Source organism: Octopus bimaculoides, chromosome 5 (genome assembly GCF_001194135.2).
Source record: "Octopus bimaculoides isolate UCB-OBI-ISO-001 chromosome 5, ASM119413v2, whole genome shotgun sequence".
NCBI lineage: Eukaryota > Metazoa > Mollusca > Cephalopoda > Octopoda > Octopodidae > Octopus > Octopus bimaculoides.
In genome coordinates, this window is record NC_068985.1 from 18915704 (window position 1) to 18941545 (window position 25842).

At 34.5% G+C, this 25842-nt stretch overlaps 1 protein-coding gene across 1 annotated transcript in view; it reads right to left on the reverse strand.

The window, feature by feature from the left end:
* The window catches only part of LOC106874497 (vacuolar protein sorting-associated protein 18 homolog), a 53067-nt gene that overhangs the window by 15742 nt on the left and 11483 nt on the right, over positions 1–25842 (reverse strand). Inside the window, exons 3-18 of the mRNA XM_052968020.1 lie at positions 25084–25228; positions 23643–23794; positions 21997–22081; positions 20634–20713; positions 18578–18687; positions 17830–17918; positions 16673–16771; positions 14403–14496; positions 13798–13899; positions 11009–11066; positions 9751–9854; positions 8281–8341; positions 7176–7240; positions 4024–4159; positions 2214–2366; positions 942–1035 (exon numbers count right to left, since the gene is read on the reverse strand). Coding sequence (XP_052823980.1) covers positions 942–1035; positions 2214–2366; positions 4024–4159; positions 7176–7240; positions 8281–8341; positions 9751–9854; positions 11009–11066; positions 13798–13899; positions 14403–14496; positions 16673–16771; positions 17830–17918; positions 18578–18687; positions 20634–20713; positions 21997–22081; positions 23643–23794; positions 25084–25228 — 1627 coding nt within the window. The remainder of the gene's footprint in view (positions 1–941; positions 1036–2213; positions 2367–4023; positions 4160–7175; positions 7241–8280; positions 8342–9750; positions 9855–11008; positions 11067–13797; positions 13900–14402; positions 14497–16672; positions 16772–17829; positions 17919–18577; positions 18688–20633; positions 20714–21996; positions 22082–23642; positions 23795–25083; positions 25229–25842) is intronic.

Below are 25842 nucleotides of genomic sequence, written 5' to 3' on the forward strand. Positions count from 1 at the left end.
ATATATATATATATATATATATATATATATAAAATTAAAATGATAGAAGTTGAAAGGTCTGAATGAAAAGACTACAATTAAAAAGTTTTTTGTGACGAGAAGGAAGCGTGGATAAACATAACTTAAACATTGGAGGTAAATTTGAAACACAAGAGCAAGAGTTGTCAAATATTTTCATACCATCGAAGATTTTAGTTTGGAATAGAAATAGAAAAGAAGTAGGAGGGGGAGATCTTGATTAAAAAGTAAAAACGTATTATAAAGAACAATAAAATGGAACTTGTTTTATTACACAGTGATATTCACACTTAAATATTGATTTTAAATTTTGGCACAAGGCCAGCTATTTGGGGGGAGGAGGCAAGTTGATTACATTGATCTCAGCACTCAACTGGTACTTATTTTACCAACACCAGAAGGATGAAAGGCAACGCCAACCTCGGTGGAACTTGAACTCAGAATCTAAAAACAGATGTAGTGTCACAAAGCATCTTGCCCAGTGTGCTAACGATCCTGTCAGCTCGCTGCCTTATTCACACTTAAACACTGCAATTTAAATGTGAATGTCATTTTTAAAAAAATAAAAAAAAATCAAGGAAATTTAGCTTTCTATTCAGTAAAAAATAAATTGATAAATAGTAATATTCGGAGCTACTTTAACATGGTTGCCTGAGCGAACTCTACTGCGATTTTTTAACCCCAAGAGAACACCTCTAGCTGGTTAACGATGCACAGCTGCCTCTGATAAAATTGGGAGCAGGGGAGCGAACCCCTAAAATCTCCTAATCTCTTAGATTAAATAAATTTAAAAAACTTCAAAACTGATTACTATTAAATTGGAGTTTGAACAAGAATTAAAACTAGGGTTGATATTTAAATGTTTTCATGATGTTAAGAAAATGAAATGAAATTTAAAAAACAAAACAAAAAGACATAATTACCTTTCATTAACCTGGCAAAATACATCAAGTCTTCAACATCACCATGGCTAGCAATCAGGTCATAAATAACTTGCCGGTTGTTACATACACATTCCTGAAAATATATTGTTGTATTAGACAGTTGACCTTTGACACAGATTTAGTTTCCAACCTGCTTGTTTCTATACAATGACTCTACTACATCAGTCAGATTATGGGTTTACATATAATTGAGGTTGCAATTCCATATTGGAAAAAATTAAGTTTTAACTAAGTAATCATCTCTGTAAATTGAATTTGTATGATTTAGTTGATTGTGTGCAGGTATGGCTGCATGGTGAACAAGTTTGTTTTGCAACCATGTGGATTTGGTTTCAATCCAACTGCATGGCATCTACGGCAAGGGTCTTCTACTATAGCCTTGGGCTGACCAATGTCTTGTCAGTGAAATTTGGTAGTCAGAAATTGTATGGCTGGCTGGCTGGCGTGAGTTTGACTTTTTATCTCATTGATATTGCTATGGTGGTATTGATAGTGGAGGCGCAATGGCCCAGTGGTTAGGGCAGCGGACTCTCGGTCATAGGATCGCGGTTTCGATTCCCAGACCGGGCGTTGTGAGTGTTTATTGAGCGAAAACACCTAAAGCTCCACGAGGCTCTGGCAGGGGATGGTGGCGAACCCTACTGTACTCTTTCACCACAACTTTCTCTCACTCTTACTTCCTGTTTCTGTTGTGCCTGTAATTCAAAGGGTCAGCCTTGTCACACTGTGTCACGCTGAATATCCCCGAGAACTACGTTAAGGCTACACGTGTCTGTGGAGTGCTCAGCCACTTGCACGTTAATTTCACGAGCAGGGTGTTCCGTTGATCGGATCAACTGGAACCCTCGACGTCGTAAGCAACGGAGTGCCAACAACTGGTGGTATTGATTATGTCCCCCATAAACAACATGTTTGGCAGGGCTCAATATGACAACAACAGTATAAACCACCTGACATGAAAGACAAGCAAGGACTGACATTAGAAAGGGCATCCAGACAGAAAATACTGCCTCAAGAAGTCTTGCACAGCCCACATTAACATGGGCAACATAAACTTAAGGACAATGATTTCGAGATGATGGAAATGCAATAGCTGATAGGAATCAAAATGGTTTCCAATACCTAACAGAATCAATAAAAAGAACCACTGTATCAAAGTGTTAAAATTCCATGAATTAAAAATCTTTTAGTGGAAGATGAAATGTTTCATCAAATAAAAGCATATACAATTATAACAAAGAAATTATTTACTTTAATAATACTTTGGTTTAGAAATTGGCAAAATTCTTTTTGAAGATTTTGGTACGGGGAATCTTTCTCGTCATTTTGTTCCTTGAGTTCTCCAAGTTGATTCAAATAAATTTCAGTCAGCCATGTGACAAGCATTGTCATCTGAGTACGGTCCTACAAACAGACATGTTTCAGTGAAAAATTATTTGAAGCGATAATGCAACTGAAAACATTTAAAAACATCTTATAGATAAGTTTGACTCAAGTAATATTAAGAGAGAATAAAAACAGACATTTGATATAGCTTCTTTAATTCTTAACTTCTGTATTGGTAAACAGTCATATAAAAAGGTTGATATATAAACCTTAAAAAGGCTTGCTATACAGACCCTGTCCGTAAAATTGTTGGCTAGAACTATGACTTCATTCACACATTATTTTGCAAGGTTTTGCTTAATGGAATATATTCATAATTAGTAATTAATCAATTAATTAATTTTTTGGCTCTTGAAATGTTCTTAATTGTATTTATTACCACTACGATATGATTATTATTAATATTTTTAATGTCCATTTTTCCATACTGATAAGAGTTGAACAAACTCTAATTAACAATTATTTTTATTTATATTTTTTAGCTAAAGCATGTCTTGTAAATTTAGAAATAATTTTATTAATATTTATTTCTATATTTTTAGCTAAAATCATAAAAGTATTTTGCATCTATAAATTGCACGGTCATGACTATGGTGATGAAGCTTGCTTTGCAACCTTGAGGCTCTACATTCAGTCCTAATGTACAACACCTTGGGTAAATGTCTTCTACTGCAGGCAGGATTTCATACCTTGTGATTGGAATTGATAAATAGAAACAGAGAAGAAACCTGAGGGGATCGAATAAATAGTGGCAAATTAACTAAGAAGCATCTTTGTGTCTCTTTCGCTAAACAGAACACTCAGAAAAATTTCAGGTAATTCAAATGGTCAATTCAGCTGGAATATCACCTGATGGGATAGTGACTGTTTAACACTATGAAGTCACATAGCGTTACCTAATAAATTATGGAATGGATTCGTATCTGTATTAAACCACACTACTGAAACGCATGTAGTGATGTTTTAAACTCTTTAAACATTTCTGTTTACTATATATATATATATATATATATATATACACACACACACACACATACACGTGTGTGTGTGTGTGTGTGTGTGTGTGTGTGTGTGTGTGTGCACAGATGCCATACCACATGTTCTAATCAATACTGTCTGAGTGAAAACACTGTTTTTGTTTACAATCTTTGATAAGCAAAAAGTCTTGTAGTTTCAACTTTTGATACATGGAAACTTTTCCCTTACTGGGAAAACTGGTAAAGGCTGGCAACAGGAAGAACATTTGGTTATAGAAACTCTGCCTCAACAAGTTTCATCATCTAATCCATACCACCATGAAAAAATGGACATAAAATTGAATGAACAAATGAATCAACATTGATAATTTACCAAAGCACATTCAAACATGTATAATTAAAAGGTTTAATAATTTTAAAAAAATCTAAACATTTCACTCTCCCTGTAAAAATCAATTTCCAAACTGAGAAAAGCAATATCATTATACTGTATTTGCTCAAGTATAAATTGTACAATTACATGATTTTAACTGAAAAAAATTGGCTGTGACATATACATGGGGCAAAGCTAAAACTATGAAGGGAGAAAATTTTGTACTAAGTTTTAACACTAAATTAAGAGGACAACAAACGTGCAAGTAAATACAGTAAAGTCCAGAACATAAACTGCTAAAATATTAGAACAAATTTACACTTACCTGGACCCTAAGACTGTTCAGTTTCTGTGTAAGGAAAGCTTTTAGAGGTTCTTTATCTTCAAGATTAATAAACCTTAATGCAATTTCCTCAAAAGAACTTTGTGTGTTAGCGTACATGACAGCACTTTCTTTATATCTACGTAAGAAGTAGGAACAAGTATTAAGACAAACATTTTAAAAATCAGTTAAGAACTTATATAAAACACAAATGTTGCTCAAATAGTTTCTGGTTAAATTCCCTTTAGGGATACCATAAACTCTAAAGGGATTTCAAGGGTTAGTGTTTAGTTGCTGTTCAATAGATGACAGATAAAATCTTTTCTGATGAGGCTCATGAACTTAACAGTTAATATCTTATACATTTGTTCTTTTTGCTTCAACTTATTTTATTTCAAAATAATATGGTATTAAAAGCATTAGATGTTAGTATACAAGATAACTTAGTCATGGAATGATGGAAAAACTAGAAGAAGAAGTAGTGATATAGTAATCGGTGTTAGCAGAAATACAAATAGTCAAAGTAAGAATGAACCCTTTTGGCATCAACCCATCTGAGACTGTTCCTGGTTCTAGGGTACAAACTTTCTGTTTTAAAGTAATTTCAATAAAAATTTCTCATTAGAATTTCATGTTAATTTATGTTCAAAACATCAGCTTGATAATATGAAAATTATTTCACTCTATTTTCATCATTTTTGAAATTAATTGAAATAGAGTATTTCAACAGAAATCATCTTCATCATTTATTGTCTATTGTCCATGCTAGCATGGCTTAGCTGGTTTGACAGGAATTGCTAAGTTGGAGAGCTGTACTAGGTTCCAGTCTGATTTTGGCTTGGTTTCTACAACTGGATGCCCTTCCCAATGTCAACAGTTCCAACAGTGTAGTGGGTGCCTTTTACATGTCGTTGACACTGGTAATAATTATGATTTCACTTGGTTTGACGAATCTTCTCAAGCACAGCAAATCATCAAAGGACTCAGTCACTTGTCATCACTTCCATGACACCCAACACTCGAAGATCATGCTTCACACTACCTGGTTCCATATCTTCCTGGGTCTACCTCTTCTACAGCTTCCCTCCAGTTAGAGATTGGCACTTCTTTACACAGCTGTCCTTGTCCATACACATTACATGACTGTACTAGCACAGTTATCTTCCTTGCACACCGCAGCAGATGCCTCTTATGCCCAGTTCTTCTCTCAAGATGCTTACACTTTGTTGAATGTGCACACTGACATTGTACATCCAGCAAAGCATACTAGCTTCATTACTTACAAGCTTTCACATGTCCTCTGCAGTCACAGCCCTTGTTTCACTGCCATGTTGTATAGCTGTTCAAACATAGGCATCATACAATATGCTTTTCACTCTGAGAGAGAGGCTCTTTGTTATCAACAAAGGTAGGAGCTCTCTCAACTTTGCCCAGCCTATTCTTATTCTAGCAGCCATGTTCTCGGTACATCCACCTCCACTGCTGACTTGGGTCATTTAGATAGGGGAAGCTATCAATTACTTCTAGGTACCCCCACCTGCCATTTCATGGAGTCTATTTTCTGTACATTTCTTTTTTTTTTTAATGCCCACAAGGGGCTAAACGTAGAGGGGACAAACAAGGACAGACAAATGGATTAAGTCGATTACATCGACCCCAGTGCGTAACTGGTACTTAATTTATCGACCCCGAAAGGATAAAAGGCAAAGTCGACCTCAGCGGAATTTGAACTCAGAATGTAACGGCAGACGAAATACTGCTAAGCATTTCGCCCGGCGTGCTAACGTTTCTGCCAGCTCGCCGCCTTCATTTTCTGTACATTTCTAGTGTTTATTGTACCTGTACATCTGTCACATACAAAAACTATTTTCCCTGTTAACCTTCCTCTGATATTGCTATACCTCTTGTGCTCATAGCCTGCACTGGGTACATGTTATGGAGTTTCTACCTACACCTTTCCTACATATCGAGCAGGGCCATCTATCTGAAGGGATTTGTGATTTGTCTGCTTTCCTACTTACTAAGATTTGGGTTTTTGCTAAATTAATTCTAAGGCTCTTTGTTCCAGACCTTGCTTTCACACCTGAAATTTTTTTGCTCCAGTTCTGGTAGTGATTCAGCTAAAAGAACAAGGTCATCATCAGCATAAAAGAATTCCCAGGGGCAGTCTGATTTAAATTCTTCTGTTATTACCTGGAGAACTATGATGAACAGTGAGGAGAGGGGTCAGAACTGATCCTTGATGAACTACTTATGCACTGAATTCATTGCTAACCGTCACCTTGTTGACAGCATCCCTGCACATGGTTTGTACAGCTCTCACTAATTGTCAACTATCCTTAGTTACTGCATTGACCAACAGATAAGGGAGAAGAGGACCCTGTTGAAGGCTTTCTCCATGTCAACAAGAACCAAGTACAGAGGTTTATTTTTGGCTAGGTACTTCTGCAGCTGCCTTACCAGGAATATAGCATCAGTGGTGCTTCTCTCTGGCACAAAACTAACCTGCATCTCATCCAGACTAACACAAACACTTTGGAAAAGGTCAGAACAACAGAATTTACAGTTCTTTCTTGTGCTTAAATAATTTTTAATATTAATCATCATCATCATCATCATCGTTTAACGTCCGCTTTCCATGCTAGCATGGGTTGGACGATTTGACTGAGGACTGGTGAAACTGGATGGCAACACCAGGCTCCAATCTAAATTTGGCAGAGTTTCTACAGCTGGATGCCCTTTCTAATGCCAACCACTCAGAGGAATGCATTAAAGTGGTGAGCTGGCAGAATCATTACCACGCTGGACATTTTGTTCGCTCTTACATTCTGAGTTCAAATTCTGCTGAAGTCAACTTTGTTTTTCATCTTTCTTTCAGGGCCAATAAAATAAGTACCAGTTGAGCAATGGGGGTGATGTAATCAACTTATCCCCTGGCCCAGACTTGCTGGCCTTGTACCAAAATTTGAAACCAATATTAATGAATGCATTTGGGAACAGTATCCAAGTTCTCATAGGGGTGATGCCACCACATTTCTTCTGAATAAATGGTGTGTTGATAAATAGAATAGTCAATCTTGCTCATTAACACATACACAGAAAAACAACTCTTAAATGAACTGGTATGAATTGATAATAATTAAACTAGAACTTACCTTTTTAAAGAAAAAAGATGGTCTGCTTCTTTAGTCAATACTTCGTCTAATTGCATCCTATTGTCCTAAAATAAGAAGAAAACTCATAGTGATATGTTGATGATGGGGTACAACTGAAACACTGCTAAAAATAGCCTTTTGTTGTTTGTTACTTTAGTATAACTTGTATTGGTTACTATATTTACAATAATTTGTATTCTGATTTGCTTTGGTGAAACCTTCTGTTGAGTTCACTTAGGATAGGACAGAAAACAGGCTATTACTAGACACATTAAACCACATGAAGCATGGGCAACTACTTTCAAGTCATCATTAGGTAACCCTCGTTTGTAGTTTTGTAAAAAAAATATATTTGGTGTATATTACAGAATTTACATTAGTAAAATATTGAACTGATCCAAGAGAGACAAAGGTGAGATTAAGTAAAATTAACAAAATCAATGATAAGGATTGAAGCATGTTTCAAGCTACAAGACGCCATCAGCATAATATAGCTTTGATGATCAGATGACAAATAGCTTTACTGGTAGCAAAAGAGTTATGAATAATTTTTAGCCCTCTTATTTGTGTAATAGAAAAAAATTTTTTTTATGGGAAATAACTCAAATGAACTACTGATGAAAAAACAAATCAGAATATTAATTGTGGTAAACATGGCAACCAGTTTATTGAAATTTTCCTCTTAATTGGAGAAAGAAAACAGAAAATTAGCAGTAATTTTCAATGACTCTCAAAGGTAGGAAGGAAATCATTTCAAGAAATTAAGAATTGGTCACTCAAAGTTTATTTATATCCCAAGGGTAAAGAACAGCCTATGCTATGACAATGAGATTAAAGAGACTGAAACATGTCTGTGGTTGTCTCTTACTTACAAACAATGATCAGACTTTTCTCTCCCCATGTAAATTAACTTCGAGGGACATACTATTCATGATCACTATGTTTGTAGGAAATATCTATTTTAAATCATAAAAACAATAATCTTAAACCTTTTACCACTCTGCATCAGATGCATTATTATGACCTCAAATGTACCTTTATGATTTGTTAAGATAATACCTGAATTTTTAAACAAGATGTGAAAATAATTAAAAAACATTATTACTCGACAATATTCTTTAGCTTGGTCAAATTTGCCTTGGTCAAGATAGATCCGCCAGACATCCCTGCAAAAAATTTTTTTAGATATATAGCTAATACAATAAACTGAAAAGAATTTAAAAAACCTTTATATAAATAATGTATGCAAATGAAACACTTAAAAATATAAATGAAAATAATGATATTAAAAATAACTTGATAAGAATGAATTGCTTAGTAAATTACAAAATAATTTTGGAAAATGATGAAATGATTAGAATTGTTAGACACATCTAACTCACTATCTTTACAAACTACTTTATGTTTTAAATAGTCCAGGGTCTTCATTTGATATATGTACCTTGCCTCTAAAAAATCCTGTATATCTAATATTTGGATTATTTTTGTCCCACAGTATGTTCTGTACATCTATTACTTGCACTGAAGACAAAACACCAAGTTACTATCAACACCCTTCTTATATACAAAGTAAGGTATTTTCTAGATAGTATTGGTTTTTGAAGTTTCAACATATAGCTATAGACCTTGCTATATCTAATTTCCTAATACAAAGAAAGCCCACTGTCGGACATGGAAAAAATGGTTATGTTGATTTGGTGCTAGTTGCAGAAGAGGTTATTTAGAAAAAGGAAATAATATAACAAGGATGGCTATTGATAGCAGGAAATGATGTTTATAGTGAAATTTTTTATCTTTCACTTGTTTCAGTAATTGAACTGTGGCCATTCTGGGACACTACCTTGAAGGGTTTAGTTGAAAAAAATCAACCCAGTACTTTCCTTTTTGTTTTAAGTTTTGTTCTTGCTGTATCAGTCTCTCTTGCAGAACTGCTAAGTTACAGGTTTGTAAGCAAATGAATACTGGTTGTCAAAGGAGTGGCCAGGGACAGGTAGACAAACACACAATTATGTGTGCGTGCGTGTGTGTAAGACATGGGACAAGGTGGTGAAGCATGATCTTCAAACGCTGGGCTTCACAAAGGCAATGACAAGTGACTGGCACCTTTGGCAATATGCTTTGCTTGAGAAGACCCCATCAAACCAAGTGAAATCATAGTCATGGCCGATGCTGGTGTCACGTAACTGGCACGTAAAAAGCACCCATTACACTCTTGGAGTGGTTGGTGCTAGGAAGGGCGTCTAGCCTTAGAAACTAAGGCAAATCAGATTGGTACTTGGTGTAGCCCTCCAGCTTACCAGTTTCAGTCAAACTGTCTAACCCATGACAGCATGGAAAGCAGACACTAAATGATGATGATGATGATACAGCCAGAAGAGATATATATAAGAACAAATTGTACAAGCATATGTCTGATAATAAAAAACAAAATGAATTCTGAAATTAAACATAAACCAAACATAAAGGTAGCACCTCAAGATGGCCAGAGCCTCTTACTGAAACCAATATAAGAATAAAAGAATATATATTTAGGTTGTAGTTATGCAAAAAGGAATCGAACAATATAAGAACAAACCTGTACTCCTGGTTAACTTTATAACTATAGATGTGTTGGGAAGTGTATGCCCAAATATTTCCAGACACAGGATCTTTACACAGTCCAATGAATTTTCCAACCCTCTGAAAACATGAAAACAAAAGCTGATGAGTTAAAATGAAAGTTGTTCCTTCTACTACTACATCTCTTTATAATTCAGTAATCCTATTTTTATTCTCCACAGCCCCTCTCCACTCAATTTACCCCTCCACCCCATCCTCACCGGCTTCTCCTTCACTTCCTTCTCCCTCTCTCTCACTCAGTTTCTCAGACATGAAATATGTTTGCTGTCTTTCATTTATTTCTCTTCTGATAGGTTTAAACTGAAGGCAAACTCTGCTTGCAATGTTGGACAATCCATTCCTCATGGCAATTTCACAGTACTTTTTCTGGTGCTTTTACCAAATAAACAAAACAAATCTATCTTAAAATTATCTACTCTATAATCTAACAAATACTAATATATCAAAATAATATTCAGTCTCAAAAACAAATTTGTTTGCTGTAGTGACACCAAAACTTCTGAAATGCTAAAATATGAAGTTTAGACAGCTAGTCCAGTGGAAGCCATATATATATATATGTATATATATATATATATATATACATATATATATATATATATATATATATATATATATATATATATATATATATATATATAGAGAGAGAGAGAGAGAGAGAGAGAGAGAGATATGAATTGCTACACTACACTTTAGACTACCATGTGCGATGTTTGACAATCATTATTTCAATGTTTGCCTTGCCATGCTTGCATGGTTGGACAGAGTTTATTGAGGCAGATTTTTTTTTATGGCTGGATGCCCTTCCTGTCACCAACCCTCATCTGTTTCTAAGCAAGGTAATATTTTTCCATGGCCAGACATACTTTTGTGGAATATTCAAAATGAAAGCTAATACTTGTGTCTACATATCCAACTGCTGTAAATTTAAGTGGAGTTTATTGAATTTTCTCAACAGCAATCAAAAACGTTCACACATAGCAGAAAGTAAATGGAAGTAATAAATGAAGGGATAGCTAGAAATATGTCTTAACAAATATTCTTACTATCAAAAAGGACCTTTACAAAATTAGATTAAATATCAAGTTGAAAGTAATTTTATTTTAAACTGATAAACATAGGATTTGATTTTTACCGTGAGAAAATTTCAAAATTGTTTTTTCTTTTTTTTTTTTAAATGAAGGAATGAAGTGAAAAGACAAAGAGACACTGACCTCTGGAAATACATCATCATAAATCAGTTGCTCATTAAGAAGGCACACTGCTTTCATCCTGAAGAAGAAAATATGGACAAATCCAAATGATTCTTAGATATTTTTTATCATTGCAGTTTAACTCTTTAGCATTCAGATTACTGTATCAAATGTAATGCTTATTAATTCGCATTTTATAAAAATTAGTCATGTATTATCTAGTAGCTTAGAGATTTTGAAGATGTGACTGTTTAGAATGATATTTTAGGGCAGGTGTGGTATGCTGGATCTGGCCAGTTTAAACATAAAACAGGTAGAACATTTGGGTTGGATATCACCTGTTTAAATGCTAAAGGGTTAAAATACCTTATTACAAGAATATGGAAAGTGAAACTATCTACTTTACCCATATATTGCTGCAACTTCTCTTCAAAGTAGAGTTCTTTAGATACCATACACTTATACAGTAGGCAAAGTATTCAAAATAAATATTTTCAATGTACTTACTATATTCACCAAGGAGCATTATAAAATAAGCTTAGGTTTCCTTCACATAGATCTCAGCTATCTTAATTCTGATTAAAACATATGAAAACAGAAACAAATTTTCTTATTCTCTTCTCCTTAAAATATGTTCAAATATCACCTTTATATTAATTAATTCTGTAGATTAATATAACTTAATAAGAGTTTTTAACAGAAATATACTTTTGTCTATTCTGCTAATTCTTAAGAACCAGAATGGATCTATTAAATAACTGCTTTAATGTCAAGATTGTCACTGATCTGAAATGGTTACCTAAACAGAGATTTACATTTCAGGATGTTCATGACATTTATTGGCAAACAAATGCAATTATAAAATAAATTTCATTGCAAAAAGAGACAAGAGAGAAAAAAATGACTTTCTCATAAAAGCCTTTCAATATGTCATGTCAGACTGTTTCCTTTCAATTTTAGTTTATTTTACTATAATTCATCATAATCATCATCGTTTAACGTCCGCTTTCCATGCTAGCATGGGTTGGACGATTTGACTGAGGACTGGTGAAACCGGTTGGCAGATTTGGCAGAGTTTCTACAGCTGGATGCCCTTCCTAACGCCAACCACTCAGAGAGTGTAGTGGGTGCTTTTACGTGTCACCTGCACAAAGGCCAGTCAGGCGGTACTATATATATTATCACTGTAAAAATAGTTCATGCCAACAAAAGCAGATACTACCGCTAACAGGCATATAAATAAACCTTATTTTGAATGGCTGCAGGCCCTAATAATGCCTGTATAGTTAAAGCTCTAATATAGTTTGTATTTATACTAAATAACATGCTATAAGCATGTTTATAGAGAATTTTTCTTTTGGCGAATTTTGAGCTGTTTAGTTTAGTGTTCTTGTAATATTTAAAACAAAATCTAATTAATTATAACGTCCTCTTTAAAGGAAAAAGTTTTGCTTGGTCGTCATCATCATTTAACGTCTGTTGTCCGTGTTGGCATGCTGGAAGGCTGCACCAGACTCCAGTATGATCTGGTATGGTTTTTTATGGCGGGATGCCCTTCCTAATGCCAACCACTCCAAGAGTGTAATGGGTGCTTTTACGTGCCATTCCCATGACACCAGGGTGCTTTTACATGCCACTGGTATCTGCCATGACTGCGATTTTGCTTGGCTTGATGGGTCTTCTTCTCAAGCACAACAAAATGCCAAAGGTCTTGGTCATTGCCTCCATGAGGCCAATGAAATTAATGTGAATAAGCAATATAAAAAAAGCCTATACAAATTAATATTGGTTTCAAATTTTGGCACAAGACCAGCAATTTAGGGGGCAGGGTAAGTTGCAATACATTGACTCCAGTGCTCATCTGGTACTTATTCTATCAAATCAAAAAGGATGAAAGGCAGTCGACCTAAGTGGAATTTGAATTCAGACTGTAAAGATGGACAAAATGCCACTAAGCATTTTGCCTGGCATGGTGACAATTCCGCCAGCTCGCCACCTTAAATCTACAAATTAATATTAACTCAACTATTAATATACAAAACACTTCCCTTATATTAGATTTGAAGGTGTTATTATACACTGGGCTACTAATAAAGATTTCATCCATGTAGTGAATCTAGGGTGTCAGTTTGGAAGACACCATCTCCAAATTCCTGTATTAACAGGAAGCTTACAAAACTTTCATCAATCCTATAGGGTTAAGCTGTACTGCTTCATCTATTCATAGCTATCTAGATTGAGTTTTTTTATTTTTTGAATAGAGTACCTTGACTTAAGACACAACATAGCACTGGTGATAAGAGATGGACTGAAAATGGAACACAGTGATTAGGCACAGCTGTTTGGATGTTAATGATTTGACAGGGCTAACTGAACATTTAGCCTGTTTTGGTGTCAGTACCTTTTGGCACTAGTGACAACCATACAAACACACATGCATGAACACACAGAAATATACGCATAGAGATAGAGTGAGGGAGAGAGAGAAAGATATATAACAATTTATTAATTAGACACAACTAACATCTACATTTTCTCTTTCCCCACACACACACAGACACTCACAGAGAGAGAGAGAGAGAGATAGAGAGAGAACAAAAGAAACATTAAAATGTCTTTATGGAAGGGGAACATTATAATTAAAATGTTTACCTTCAAATAAGTGGTGTCAAAATGCCTTATACCTAGACTAAAGACCCTTCTGTTGGTAAGTCAATACTACTACTGATTTAGACAACAGCAGCCTTTAATACCAGTTAAAAAAAAAGAAAGTAAGTTACAAAAGGAATTAAAGATTTGTCTTCACTCACCTGTCAGGAAAAAGTATAAGAACATGAAATTCAGTGAGAACAATGGAAAGAGGTACGACTTTATTGTTGCTCTCAACAGGGTAATTGAAATGGTTCAGGAAAATAAGTTTTTTTTAAAAGCATCATACATGTATTTGTTTTGTAAGATTCTTGGAAGTAAAATCTTGTATTGAAACTTGGAGATAAACATAATGTAAAAAAATAAGCAATTACACAGAGGAGATGCATGAGAGCCACATTATCATTGATAAGGTCATGGGCTGTGATGAAAGAGCTTTGTTAATTTAGGTAACTAAATGACTAATCATCTAATTAATTGACAATAAAATTGAAGTGAAATACAATCAGTGCATGCACTTTGTTGACAACATGACCTATGCTTACGTAACCATATTCTTAAAAAACATAAGTGTCAAGACCATCAATTTACAAAAGTTTTTAAGTGTTATTCTTTGGTTTGAATAGTTCAAAGTTGGTATAAACAACAATTCTAACACATTAGAAAAAGACCAGCATGACCGCAGTCCAATGACTGAAACCAGTAACAAGTAAAAGGTAACTGTTTTATATATATGGGTGAATAAACCTAACAGAAAAAATTATACTAAAAAGGATATGGCATAAGTTTAGAGTTGACAGTAACAGAGTTTGGGCCAGCAGCACCTTGGACATTAATATCACCATAGTAGATTCCGGGTCCTAGAAAATATAAAAAATATGACAAAAAAAAAAACAGTATAACAGAAAATCTCATTTGGATATATCTATTTTTCATATTCATTAGTACTTTGGCATTCAAAGCTAAATAATTTTAATTTTCAAATGACTCAATTAAATAATGAAAGTCTTCCTTTTTAATTTTTAATTACTCATTTGGTTGAATTTACTCTTGGGTGATGAAATTAATTCATACAGTTGTTTAAATCCTAGAATTTATTTAGGATTCAAGAATATGAATTGATCAGATTGTTAAAAAACAAATTAATAATTTTTATGAATCCAAAAATTATTTCGATGACAAAAAATTCATAATTTTGATGAAAAGAAAAATTACTACTACATGGTCCCCAAACAATCGCAGCTATTACAAGGGAGATAATCATTTCATCACAATATGAAGCAGGATTATAAACTTGAAATTGAAATTAAACATGAAGTAAAAGAATAAAAGAATGAAACCAGTTCAAATAATCTTATCATGTTGTTGAAGAAAGCTGAATAAATAAATAAATAAATCACTGTCATGTTAAACAATTTATGATTTAAATTTGTTCCATCTTACATTACAATCCACTTTCTTCTCAATAGGACACTTTATTTCTAGTGAAGTTAAGTTCATATATATCCCCATCATCATATAACATCTGTCTTCCATGCTGACATGAGTTGGGCAATTTGATAGAGGCTACTGGGTCAGAGGACTGCACCAAGCTCCACTGGCTACTTTGGAATGGTTTTTAAAGCTGGATGCCTTTCCTAATGCCAACCACCTTACAGAGTGGAGTGGGTGCTTTTTACTGTATATAGTATGTTTGTGATATGAAATTAGGAGACAGGCACATTGAATATCTTATGATATAGCTCATATGCTACCCCACCACCAAACAAAAATGCAAAAAAGCCAGGTGGCTGTCAAGACAAAGAAAACACCAGATGATAAGCCTACTAACTACATTTATAACATCTGACATATTCAAGCAGACTTGTTTAAAGCCAGTCTTACAAACCTTTTGTAAATAAAAGATGCACAATTTTTGCATAATTAAATAAAGACCTTAACACTGACAAGAATTAGTTCTATAAAAAAAATGTATTAACATTAGTTTCTTCTGGCTAGAAGTGTAGAGCTAATTTGGTTGTAGCAAAATATAGCTGATTTAGTTAATATTAGTATATAAGTAGGTGGTGACTAATTAGAGTCATTAGAGCTGTGGTTTGCAATCTTTTTAATATCTGGGCCAGATTCAAAACCAAGATTTTTTTTTAGTGGGCTGCACCAAAAAAAAGTAAAGCACAATTAAAGAAAAATTTATTATATTTATAAACTGAGGTGGCACATAAAATACACCATCTTGAGCGTGGGCGTTGCCAGTACCGCCTGACTGGCCTTCGTGCGGGTGACACGTAGAAGCACCCACTACACTCTCTGAGTGGTTGGCATTAGGAAGGGCATCCAGCCGTAGAAACTCTGCCAAATCAGATTGGAGCCTGGTGTAGCCATCTGGTTTCACCAGTCCTCAGTCAAATAGTCCAACCCATGCTAGCATGGAAAGCGGACGTTAAACAACGATGATGATGATGAAGACCATTGGTGGGGCTACCAGAAGGATACTTGAGGGCCACATGTGGCCCTGGGATCTGGTTGAGAACTGCTGCATTAGAGTGTCAGGTAAACAGCCTTGCAGTATTTAACTCTACTGCATGCCAAGTTCAAATCATGCTCAGTTTAACTGTGCTTTTTATCTTCTATCTTTCCAAGGTCAATAAAGTACTGGTAACATACTGGGATCAGTTCTACTCTCTCTAAGAACCAGCTGTTTTCAGAAAAGGTTCATGAGAGACCAATCATATCGTCCCTTTCTCCAGAAATGAAGAAAGATTCAATAAGTGGCAGGCTGTTTCTTCTCATAGAAAAACTGGTAAGTTACTGGAACTATTCAAAGATGGACCAATAAGCAGTACAGCATGGAAGGGAAATAAAGAAGACACTATATATTACTTGTGTTCACCATAGTCAACATTGGTGGGATGAGAACTTAGAATGTAGAGGGAGAGATACTCTAAAGTCTGGTGATGTATTGTTTGTCAACTTACAAACCGCTAAATTTATTAATATTAAAAATATCAAGAAATTAACAAATTCTTTAAAATTTACCTGCCATCAGGGCAAAAGATTTGCCTCGTGATTTTGAGCTATTGTTAAATATACGTAGTTCACTTGTACCGAAATTATAAGGGAGTTCCAGGAATTCTTCTGTAATGAGATTGATAAATAAAATACATATATTTATCACAAGAAAAACAAGAAAATCAATTGATCAAAAATATATACTTTGATAAACCATTAATAACAGAACAAATAAAAATGAAAACTAGAATCCAAGCAACACTAGATTTGAATAATCAATAATGAAAATGTTTTAAATATTCCCTTCAGAGAATCATTACCAGATATAATATATGGGAACTGATCAAAAAGTATTGGGACTGTTGCTATGGTAACTGAACTAAAGTATGTAGAATGAAGCTGCTTGGCACAGACTGACCTTGACTTCTGTTGCATCTACACACAAAGTTATAATGTTCTCACTCACTTCTGTTGTTTATAGCAATGCTTGGAAGTAAAGTGTGTAAAATGTGGTTGTCTCAAAAAGATTGGGTTTCAGTCTACTTGATTGTGTCAAGGAAGACGGAAACTTTTTTTTAAAAAGTCATGACACATGATGAATTGTAGGTCTACAACTACGACCCTCACACCAAAGCTTGAAAGGAACAAGATTTTAAGGCATTGAGGAAATCCAAGAGAACGAGACGAAGCAGCTGCTCACTATCTCAAAAGAGGAATTCCAGGATGCTTCCATCAATGAAAATGATGTTGGAGAATGTGTGTGGCTTCAGAAGGAGACCACCCCAAAGGAGATTAAATGCCAAATTGATTATGTGTTGTAGTTTTCTTCTTATAGCACCAGTCCTGATACTTTTTGATCAGACCTCGTATTTTGGAAGTCATGTCATTCTAAAAATAAGCAATCACATTGTCTAAATCTCAATGCTACAACATAATACATGATTAATTCAAAACAATGTCAATAAATAAGCATTAGATTTGACTGAGTAATCTGAATGCTAAAAGACTAAGTACTGCATTCTTGTGGAACTGTTTTAAGCTAAAGGGATATACACTCTTGTACCATGAAAAGTAAAATATTCAAATATATTACCAGGGTACGTTGCATAGTCTTTGAGAAAAAGTAAAAAAAAAAATACATATAAAATGATGGCAAAACAAATTTTGATAGTAAAATACTTTACCTGGGGTATCAAGGTAAGTTTGAAATAACTGTTGGAATATAGGAGCTTCAGCTGAAGTGGAAACTGTTCCAATAAATTGATAAAGACGACTAAAAAAAAAAAAAAAAAAAAAAAAAAAAAAGAAAAAAAAAACATTTTCAAAAAAAACCAAGAAAGACATTTAGAATACGAATTCTTGCTTTAAGTGAAAATGTTGGCTTCAGTTTTCTCTTTGTTTATAACAGATTATTCTTAAAACTAACATAGGTTATTCTTAATACTACTGAGCCATCATCATCATCGTTTAACGTCTGCTTTCCATGCTAGCATGGGTTGGACGATTTGACTGAGGACTGGTGAAACCGGATGGCAACATCAGGCTCCAATCTAAATTTGGCAGAGTTTCTACAGCTGGATGCCCTTCCTAACGCCAACCACTCAGAGAGTGTAGTAGGTGCTTTTACGTGTCACCCGCACGAAGGCCAGTCAGGCGATACTGGCAATGGCCAAGCCATGATGATAACAATTCAAGGATTAGTTAATTCAAAAGAACCATAATAATAATTACTGAAGGAAGAACCATTTATTCAACTTAAAATGAACTTCATTTTCTCCTTTAATTTTAAGTAGAAATATTACTCATTTATTATGAATGTGTAAGTGATATGACACAAACAGTTGAATATAAGAATTAAATATATCCCAGTGAGTCATTTCAGTCTTGAGCTTATAATCTACCAGAATATATTTTCATAAGATTTGGTCTTACCTAGGAGTTGTAACAAGAACATAGTATTTGCAATCTGTAGGACGCGATGGCATTCGATCAAATTCTATGCCAGTGATTGGTTGTACCTTTTCTTTTCCAGCAGTAAATAACTGAAATGAAGAACAGTTATAATGACAATAGTTATTCATTAAAGATATCCAATAACAATATTCCTATATATTAGTTCTGAAGGTCCAGAAATTCAATATCATCTTTTGAATAAGTAAATTTCATTTGCTTGTTATTTTATATTGCTCCCCTTACTCTGGAACTGAATAACTTTCATACCTTAGGATAATGTAGTCAACAAATAAAACTAAACAGTAAGTCATTCCAGCCTTAACCATCCTGCCTTTTTGTATATCCAGGACTATATTATTGAATGTACTCATCCACCATTTTTTGATAGTAGAGTTGACAGGAAGAAAATCTGGTTGCTATTTCTAGCAGGTAGAGTAACTGTAAAACGACTTCCCTTGTTAGTGCAGCAGTAAGGTGGGTAATTACACCTATTCAATAGTTTTGAACACTATAAAAGGTGTCCAAACAAAATTAAAAAAGAACATGTTAATTTTTTTTTTAGCATCTAAGAAGCATGCTGACCCCTCCCTACTCCAAAGAAAAGGATCTGACTGCAGAACTCTTAACTAAAAAACTTGACATATTCTTTTAAAAACATGGGTATTAAACTTCAGTAGGGGTACATATTGTGACCTCTCCTTTTCATAATTTTAAAGAAATGGATTGACATGCACAGCTGTTGTGTAAGTCATACTACATGGGTGTCGGATTGGTCAGCTGATATTTACAAACATAGAGTTACTTAACTCATTGGAAGGTAATCTTTAGCATGTAATGAATAGGTTCATTGCTAAGTGCTGCAAGGTAGAGATGAGAAATAATGTTGCAAAGACTGGGATATTGGTCCTCTCTAAAAAGTCTTTGCAGTGCACTCTACATGTTAGTGAAACATCACAGAGACAAGTAGAGTGGTTTAAGTATCTTGGGACCATATTCATGAGAGATGGGAAGCCGGAGGCTGAATCAGTTGCAAGAATTGCAGGTGCTGGCACATTAATGCACCAGCTTCAGCATTCAGTACTCAGAAGAGGAGTGGTTGGTTAAGTCAAATTTACTATCTTCAATTCGGTTTTTATATCTATCTTCAACTACATGGTCATGAATGTTGGGTAATGACCAAAAGAGTACAATCGCAAATACAAGCTGCCTCTGAGAAATCTCTGAAGTAACATTATTTAACGAGATGTGTAACTTGGAGGTCAGAGGGTCTCTCCAGATGGCACTTCTCTCTTTTAGGAAGCACAAGCACTTACACACACATGTACATACAAGACAGTAACTTTCACCTACCAAATTCAATCGCAAGGCTTTGGTCGGCCCGAGGCTATAGCAGAAGACACTTGCCCGAGGTGCCATTCAGTGGGACTGAACCCGGAACAATGTAGCTAGGAAGCAAGCTTCCTAACCACATAGCCATGCTTGTGCCTACTGTGTCTCCTTATTGAGAAGTCACAGTTCCAGTACTTTGGACATGTAGTTACAATGTTGCAGGAAAGGATTGTAAAACAGATTTTGTCAAGCTGAGCCAATTGGCAGTGGAACTAGGGTTAGACCAAGAACACGATGGTTGGATTAATATCCATAGTCTCACTTGGTCATGCTTGGGAATCCAGTAGAAAAATCTGATGATCGTTGCTTCTGATAGTACCCTATGGAAGCGATGTCTGGGGACTGCATCCCCATAGCCCTCCCAGGAATAGTAAGGACGGATAAAAATAAAGATGAACTGAGGAGGTATTTATTCCTCACACTATCTTAGGTCATATGACATAAGACTTAAAACATATTCCTTTGATTATTTTTGACAAAATTATAACATTTTGGAATTTTAAATAATTAAAAAACAATGCTGGAAGCAACAACTGGGATTCAAATTTTCACATACAATCTTTATCATATTAAAAATTGTTATACTATATAAGAGCAGTTTAAACACCAATAATAAAATAAGATAGACATAATCAAATCAACAGACCTTGGAAACATAGCGATCCACTGTTCGACCAAATATCCGACTGTCATCTCCTCGAGTTAGTTCAGTTTCATAGATTAGTCCTGAGGAGCAAACAGTAGAAATATGTAGCGTATGAAATTTGACAAGAGAACATCATTCATTTAAAACCTTACATATTTTTAAAACTTATTTTTTCACTCCAATAAAGGAAATATCACAGATTTTCTTTGCACCAAATCTTTAATCTCCCAACTGTGCTGATTAAATTTTTACTGGTGATGTAACACAATATATGCAAATCAGTTCTCAAAATCTCTTTCTGTTGGCTATTAAAAATAAAATACAGTAATCCCTCGAATATCACGGGTGTTATGTTCCAAAACTCCTCATGATAGGTGAAAATCTGTGAAGTAGGAACAGTACTATACATTTTTTTAATTTTTATAATTCTATTTTTATAATTTGTATATATTTTTTTAATTATAAATGCAAAACAACCACACGGAGGAATTGATGTGAGCTTAAATAATAAGCCGCGGTGCATACATGACAGAGTGTAAGCGCTCTGAGAGAAAAGTTGGACTTAAGAAGCATCAGATGTGGTGTGCAAGAGGGACGACTGCACTGGTATGGTCATGTGTTGCGAATGGATGAGGACAGCTGTGTGAAAAGTGTCACACCCTAGCAGCTGAGGGAACTTGTGAAAGAGGTAGAGCCAGGAAGACCTGGAATGAGGTGGTGAAGTGCAACCTTTGAACATTGGGCCTCACCAAGGCAATGACAAGTGACTGAGACCTTTGGAGATACGCTGTGCTTGAGAAGAACCAACAAGTCAATTGAGACCATAACCCGTGGCCTATGCCAGTGGTGTATAACCAGCCCACTTATGAGTACCCTTCATTCATTGGACAATAAACTTTGCTTGTGAAGACCTGTTGAGGCAAGTGAAATCAAAATCGCTGACATGGCCGATGACGTGCCAGTGGAACGTTAAAAGCACCATCTGAGCATGATCGTTGCCAGGGCCGCTGACTGACTCCTGTGCTGGTGGCATGTAAAAAGCACCATTCGAGCGGGATCATTGCCTTACTGGCACATGAAAAACAACATTCGAGCGTAGTCATTGCCAGTGCTGCCAGTCTGGCTCCCATGCAGGTAGCATATAAAAGCACCCACTACACTCTCAGAGTGGTTGGCATTAGGAAGGGCATCCAGCTGTAGAAACTTTGCCAGATCAAATTGGAGCCTAGTGCAGCTTTCTGGCTCGCCAGTCCTCAGTCAAACCGTCCAACAGATAAATTGGAAGATAAAAGAATTTAGACAAAAATATATTCATTCAAACAATTTTGCTGATTATATTTTTAAGGTTTACATTTAAACTGACCTTTAGTTGTACCCAGCAATATAGGACCAGTGAGGGTATCATTTGTATTTTGGGTGTTCCAGCCAACAGCATTTATAAGGTTTCCCTTTAGAGAGATACAAAGAAAAATATAGTACTACTGCAAAATAGGACAACTTTAAATGGTTATTAAAAATATTATTATTGATCTCATAAATTCTTTGCATTCAGGAAACAAGTATCAAGACATTTTGATATTTACAACTGAATATAATACACAGTATTTGATGGTATAAAAGATATACAGGTTTATTAGATGCACCCTAATCTCAGCAGCACCATATTCAAGGTAAAAAAGAAAAGAGATGTTTTTAATGCATTACAGCATGTAATATAGTCCCAACTTCATGTAAAGGACCAAAGGTGACTTTTAAAGACATTTATTTTTGAGAAAAAGCATGTCTTGCATACCATTTAATATGGTACTTTTATGGTACTTAATACGGTGTTCAGAAAATTTATTTATTCTTTTAGGAATTGACTTCTTTTTTAAAAAGCAGAAAGGCAGGCAGCTATGTTGCATAATATACCTACGTCTCACTACATTAGTTTTGGTTGAGTTTCAAGCCTTGGGTATTTGCTCTAATGAGAATGATTAAATATATATATACATATATATATATAATGACGTCAGCACTGGCAAGTTTTAAACTCAGAAAAGTGAATTATCCTAAACATTACATAAAGTTATATAGAGTTCAGGTAGTGTCTTTGTATTTAAATTTTTTTTTCTTATTCATAAGACTTCAGTGCAATAATATTGGTTCTGATTTCATTAACTTTTAGCATTTCAACTGGTCAAATTCATCTCAAATATTCTACCTATTTTATGTTCAAAGTGATCCAACCTCTCATGCCTAGCCAGCAATGTTATCATCAAAATCTCAAAGCTACGAGACAATGCATGTCAAACAATGTGAATATATAAGCATTGCATTTGATAGAATCATCTGAATGTTAAAGGGTTACAAGCAACACAGATAAGTCAGCCCATGCTGGATCCCAAGTCAACACCGATCTAGATATTTCAATAATTATCATCATTGATAATAAAATTTGACATCCATCACCAATAACCCAGACAAATTCAATAATCTTTTACTGGTATTCTAGATAAATACAAAACATGTAAACAAATGTGGTTGAAAAATGTTTTAATCTTAAGACCCAAAGTGTGAGTTTGGTCCAACTGTAAAAATCTTGCATTGACTAAATCTGGTTTGTTTATCATAGCCACAAACATCATGAAGGCTTCAAAGATATAAAATAAAAACTGAAAACACCAAATCATGATCTGCATGGGATACGTCCATGCCACACTCCACGCAATCAAACATTACATGATTGAAATTATGTGATGTGGTAGACTGTCATGTATATTGTAATTACTGGTTATTTCAGTGCAGAGCTGACTAAGGCCACATAATAACAATCTTATAATGTAGTAATTATTTAAAAAAACAATGCAATAATTTTAATTTAGAAATAAAAAGCTAATAGTTGATTGAAGCTAGAAAGTAAATATCTATGTTTAAAAAAAAAAATTATATTTGGAAGAGTTAAAAAAAAACTAAAATAATATTTGAAATACGAGATATATATCATAAGCAAATATTAAAACAACGAACCTTTAGTTTACTTATTGTCTTTGTTTTTTTAGAATTACGACACAAGTAATAAACCTCAGCTGATTGTTCCATACTGATGAGTAGATGACGGCCAGTTGGGTCGAGGAATATTTTGTGAATTCTATCCTCTATCATTTTTGGCAGTTCAATTTCTGCAAAAAGGCAAATATTGTTTCGTTTCTGTATTTGGTTAGTAAGATTCTTGATGTGAATGTGTGTGTTGAAATAAATTTTGTTGTGTCTTGGGAGGGTCATCACACCAATAATAATAACACATACACAAGTTCAATTCCACTTCTTGAAGCTCTGTGTGTGTGTGTGTGTTATTATTGGCATATTGACTCTCCTCAGAACAGCAAATATTGTTTCTAATCATATATACAGACAAATGTTTTAACTTTACCTGTCATTAACACAAAAGATAACATTTTGTTTTTTGACAATTTGAATTGAGAAAATATTCATGTTGCATTCAATACTTCCTGTTAGTCAAGCAAGTAGAAAAATGATAAGAGCCCATATAATAGTGTCTTACATAGGATAGGAAATAAATAGATTTAGAAAGAGACTATGAGTGAGAGTAATTTGAAGTCTTTGTTACTGATGTTTAGTTGGGAGAAAGACAAGTGTTAAAGATATTGTTCTATGGGAGTACATAACAGGGAGTGTGGATTCCTATTTCATCCCAACTGAAAATAACATATACAATAATGAAAGATGCATTACATAAGAAAACGAAAAAGAAAGGGCATTGGAGGGGCAATGCATACCATGGGCACAGATAATATTTTTGGCAAATTATAGTATGGCTATGTGTTGCTGATCCACGCTTTATAACTGAACTGAATTCATTTTTTTTTTAACTATCACCATTATTGGTATTTATACTCTGGTGAAATTAAGAAATCAACTCGTAAATAAATGAAACTCTTGAATTTATCACTGTATACCCACACATAGTTGCATATCTATGTATGTATGTACGTATGCACACATATACACAAATAAAGTACACCATGATATATACACATGCAGACAAGGGTCAATTCATATGAAAAAGAAAGTGAACAAAATAATATGGTCACTTGCTTATTGGGAAATTTTTAAGTTTGATTTAAAAAAAAAAATTTTGATACCAATGCTCTTGAGACCACCCTTGGCTCTGTGGAACAAACCCCTTGTTTTCAAGTGATCTAGATTAAAACTATCCACCAACAGTTCATGCTAATTTATGTTCCAAACAGCAGTTTAATAATGACAAAATTTTTGGACAAAAAAATCTCCATTTCTTTTCAAAATTATTTTAAACAGAAGTAGTGTTTATTAGCAAAAAAAAATGTGGTAACAAAAGGATTAAAAGCAATCTCATGTATATCTATTGTTTTAAATGAGCTAAGTGCAAAATATATGAACAGAAGATGAACAGTTAAGAAATACTAACCGTCTTGTTGATGAGGATGCATCATATCCACTCGAATTATAACATTGCTGCAAGTAGCAATCACTAAGAACCTACTACAAACAGTCATAGACAAAATTCTATCATGTGGTCTACAAAAGAAGATAATAATATATAATTGCAATAGTTAAATAATCAATACTAATACAAACATCAGTTGTTTAAACTTTGAACAAACTTTTAAGAATTAAATTTAGGGATTTCATCACAAAACAATAAGATGATACTGGAATGACTCCACTATCTATTTAAATGTATTCATGTAGAAACTAATACATTTAGTAAGATTCATCAATTTTACTAATATTTTTTCCCTTACAACTTTAGAATTATCATCATCATCATCATTCACTTCTCCATACTTGCATGGGTCAGAGAGAATTTGTTGAGGCAGAGTTTCTACAGCCAGATGCCCTTCCTGTTGCTAACTCTCATTTGTTTCCAAGCAAGAAAATATTTCCTTATGACCAGACATCTTTTACATGCAAGACTGGAAATAAACCTTTCACAGGATCATCATCATCGTTTAACGTCCGCTTTCCATGCTAGCATGGGTTGGACGATTTGACTGAGGACTGGTGAAACCGGATGGCAACACCAGGCTCCAGTCTGATTTGGCAGAGTTTCTACAGCTGGATGCCCTTCCTAACGCCAACCACTCAGAGAGTGTAGTGGGTGCTTTTACGTGTCACCCGCACGAAAACGGCCACGCTCGAAATGGTGTCTTTTATGTGCCACCCG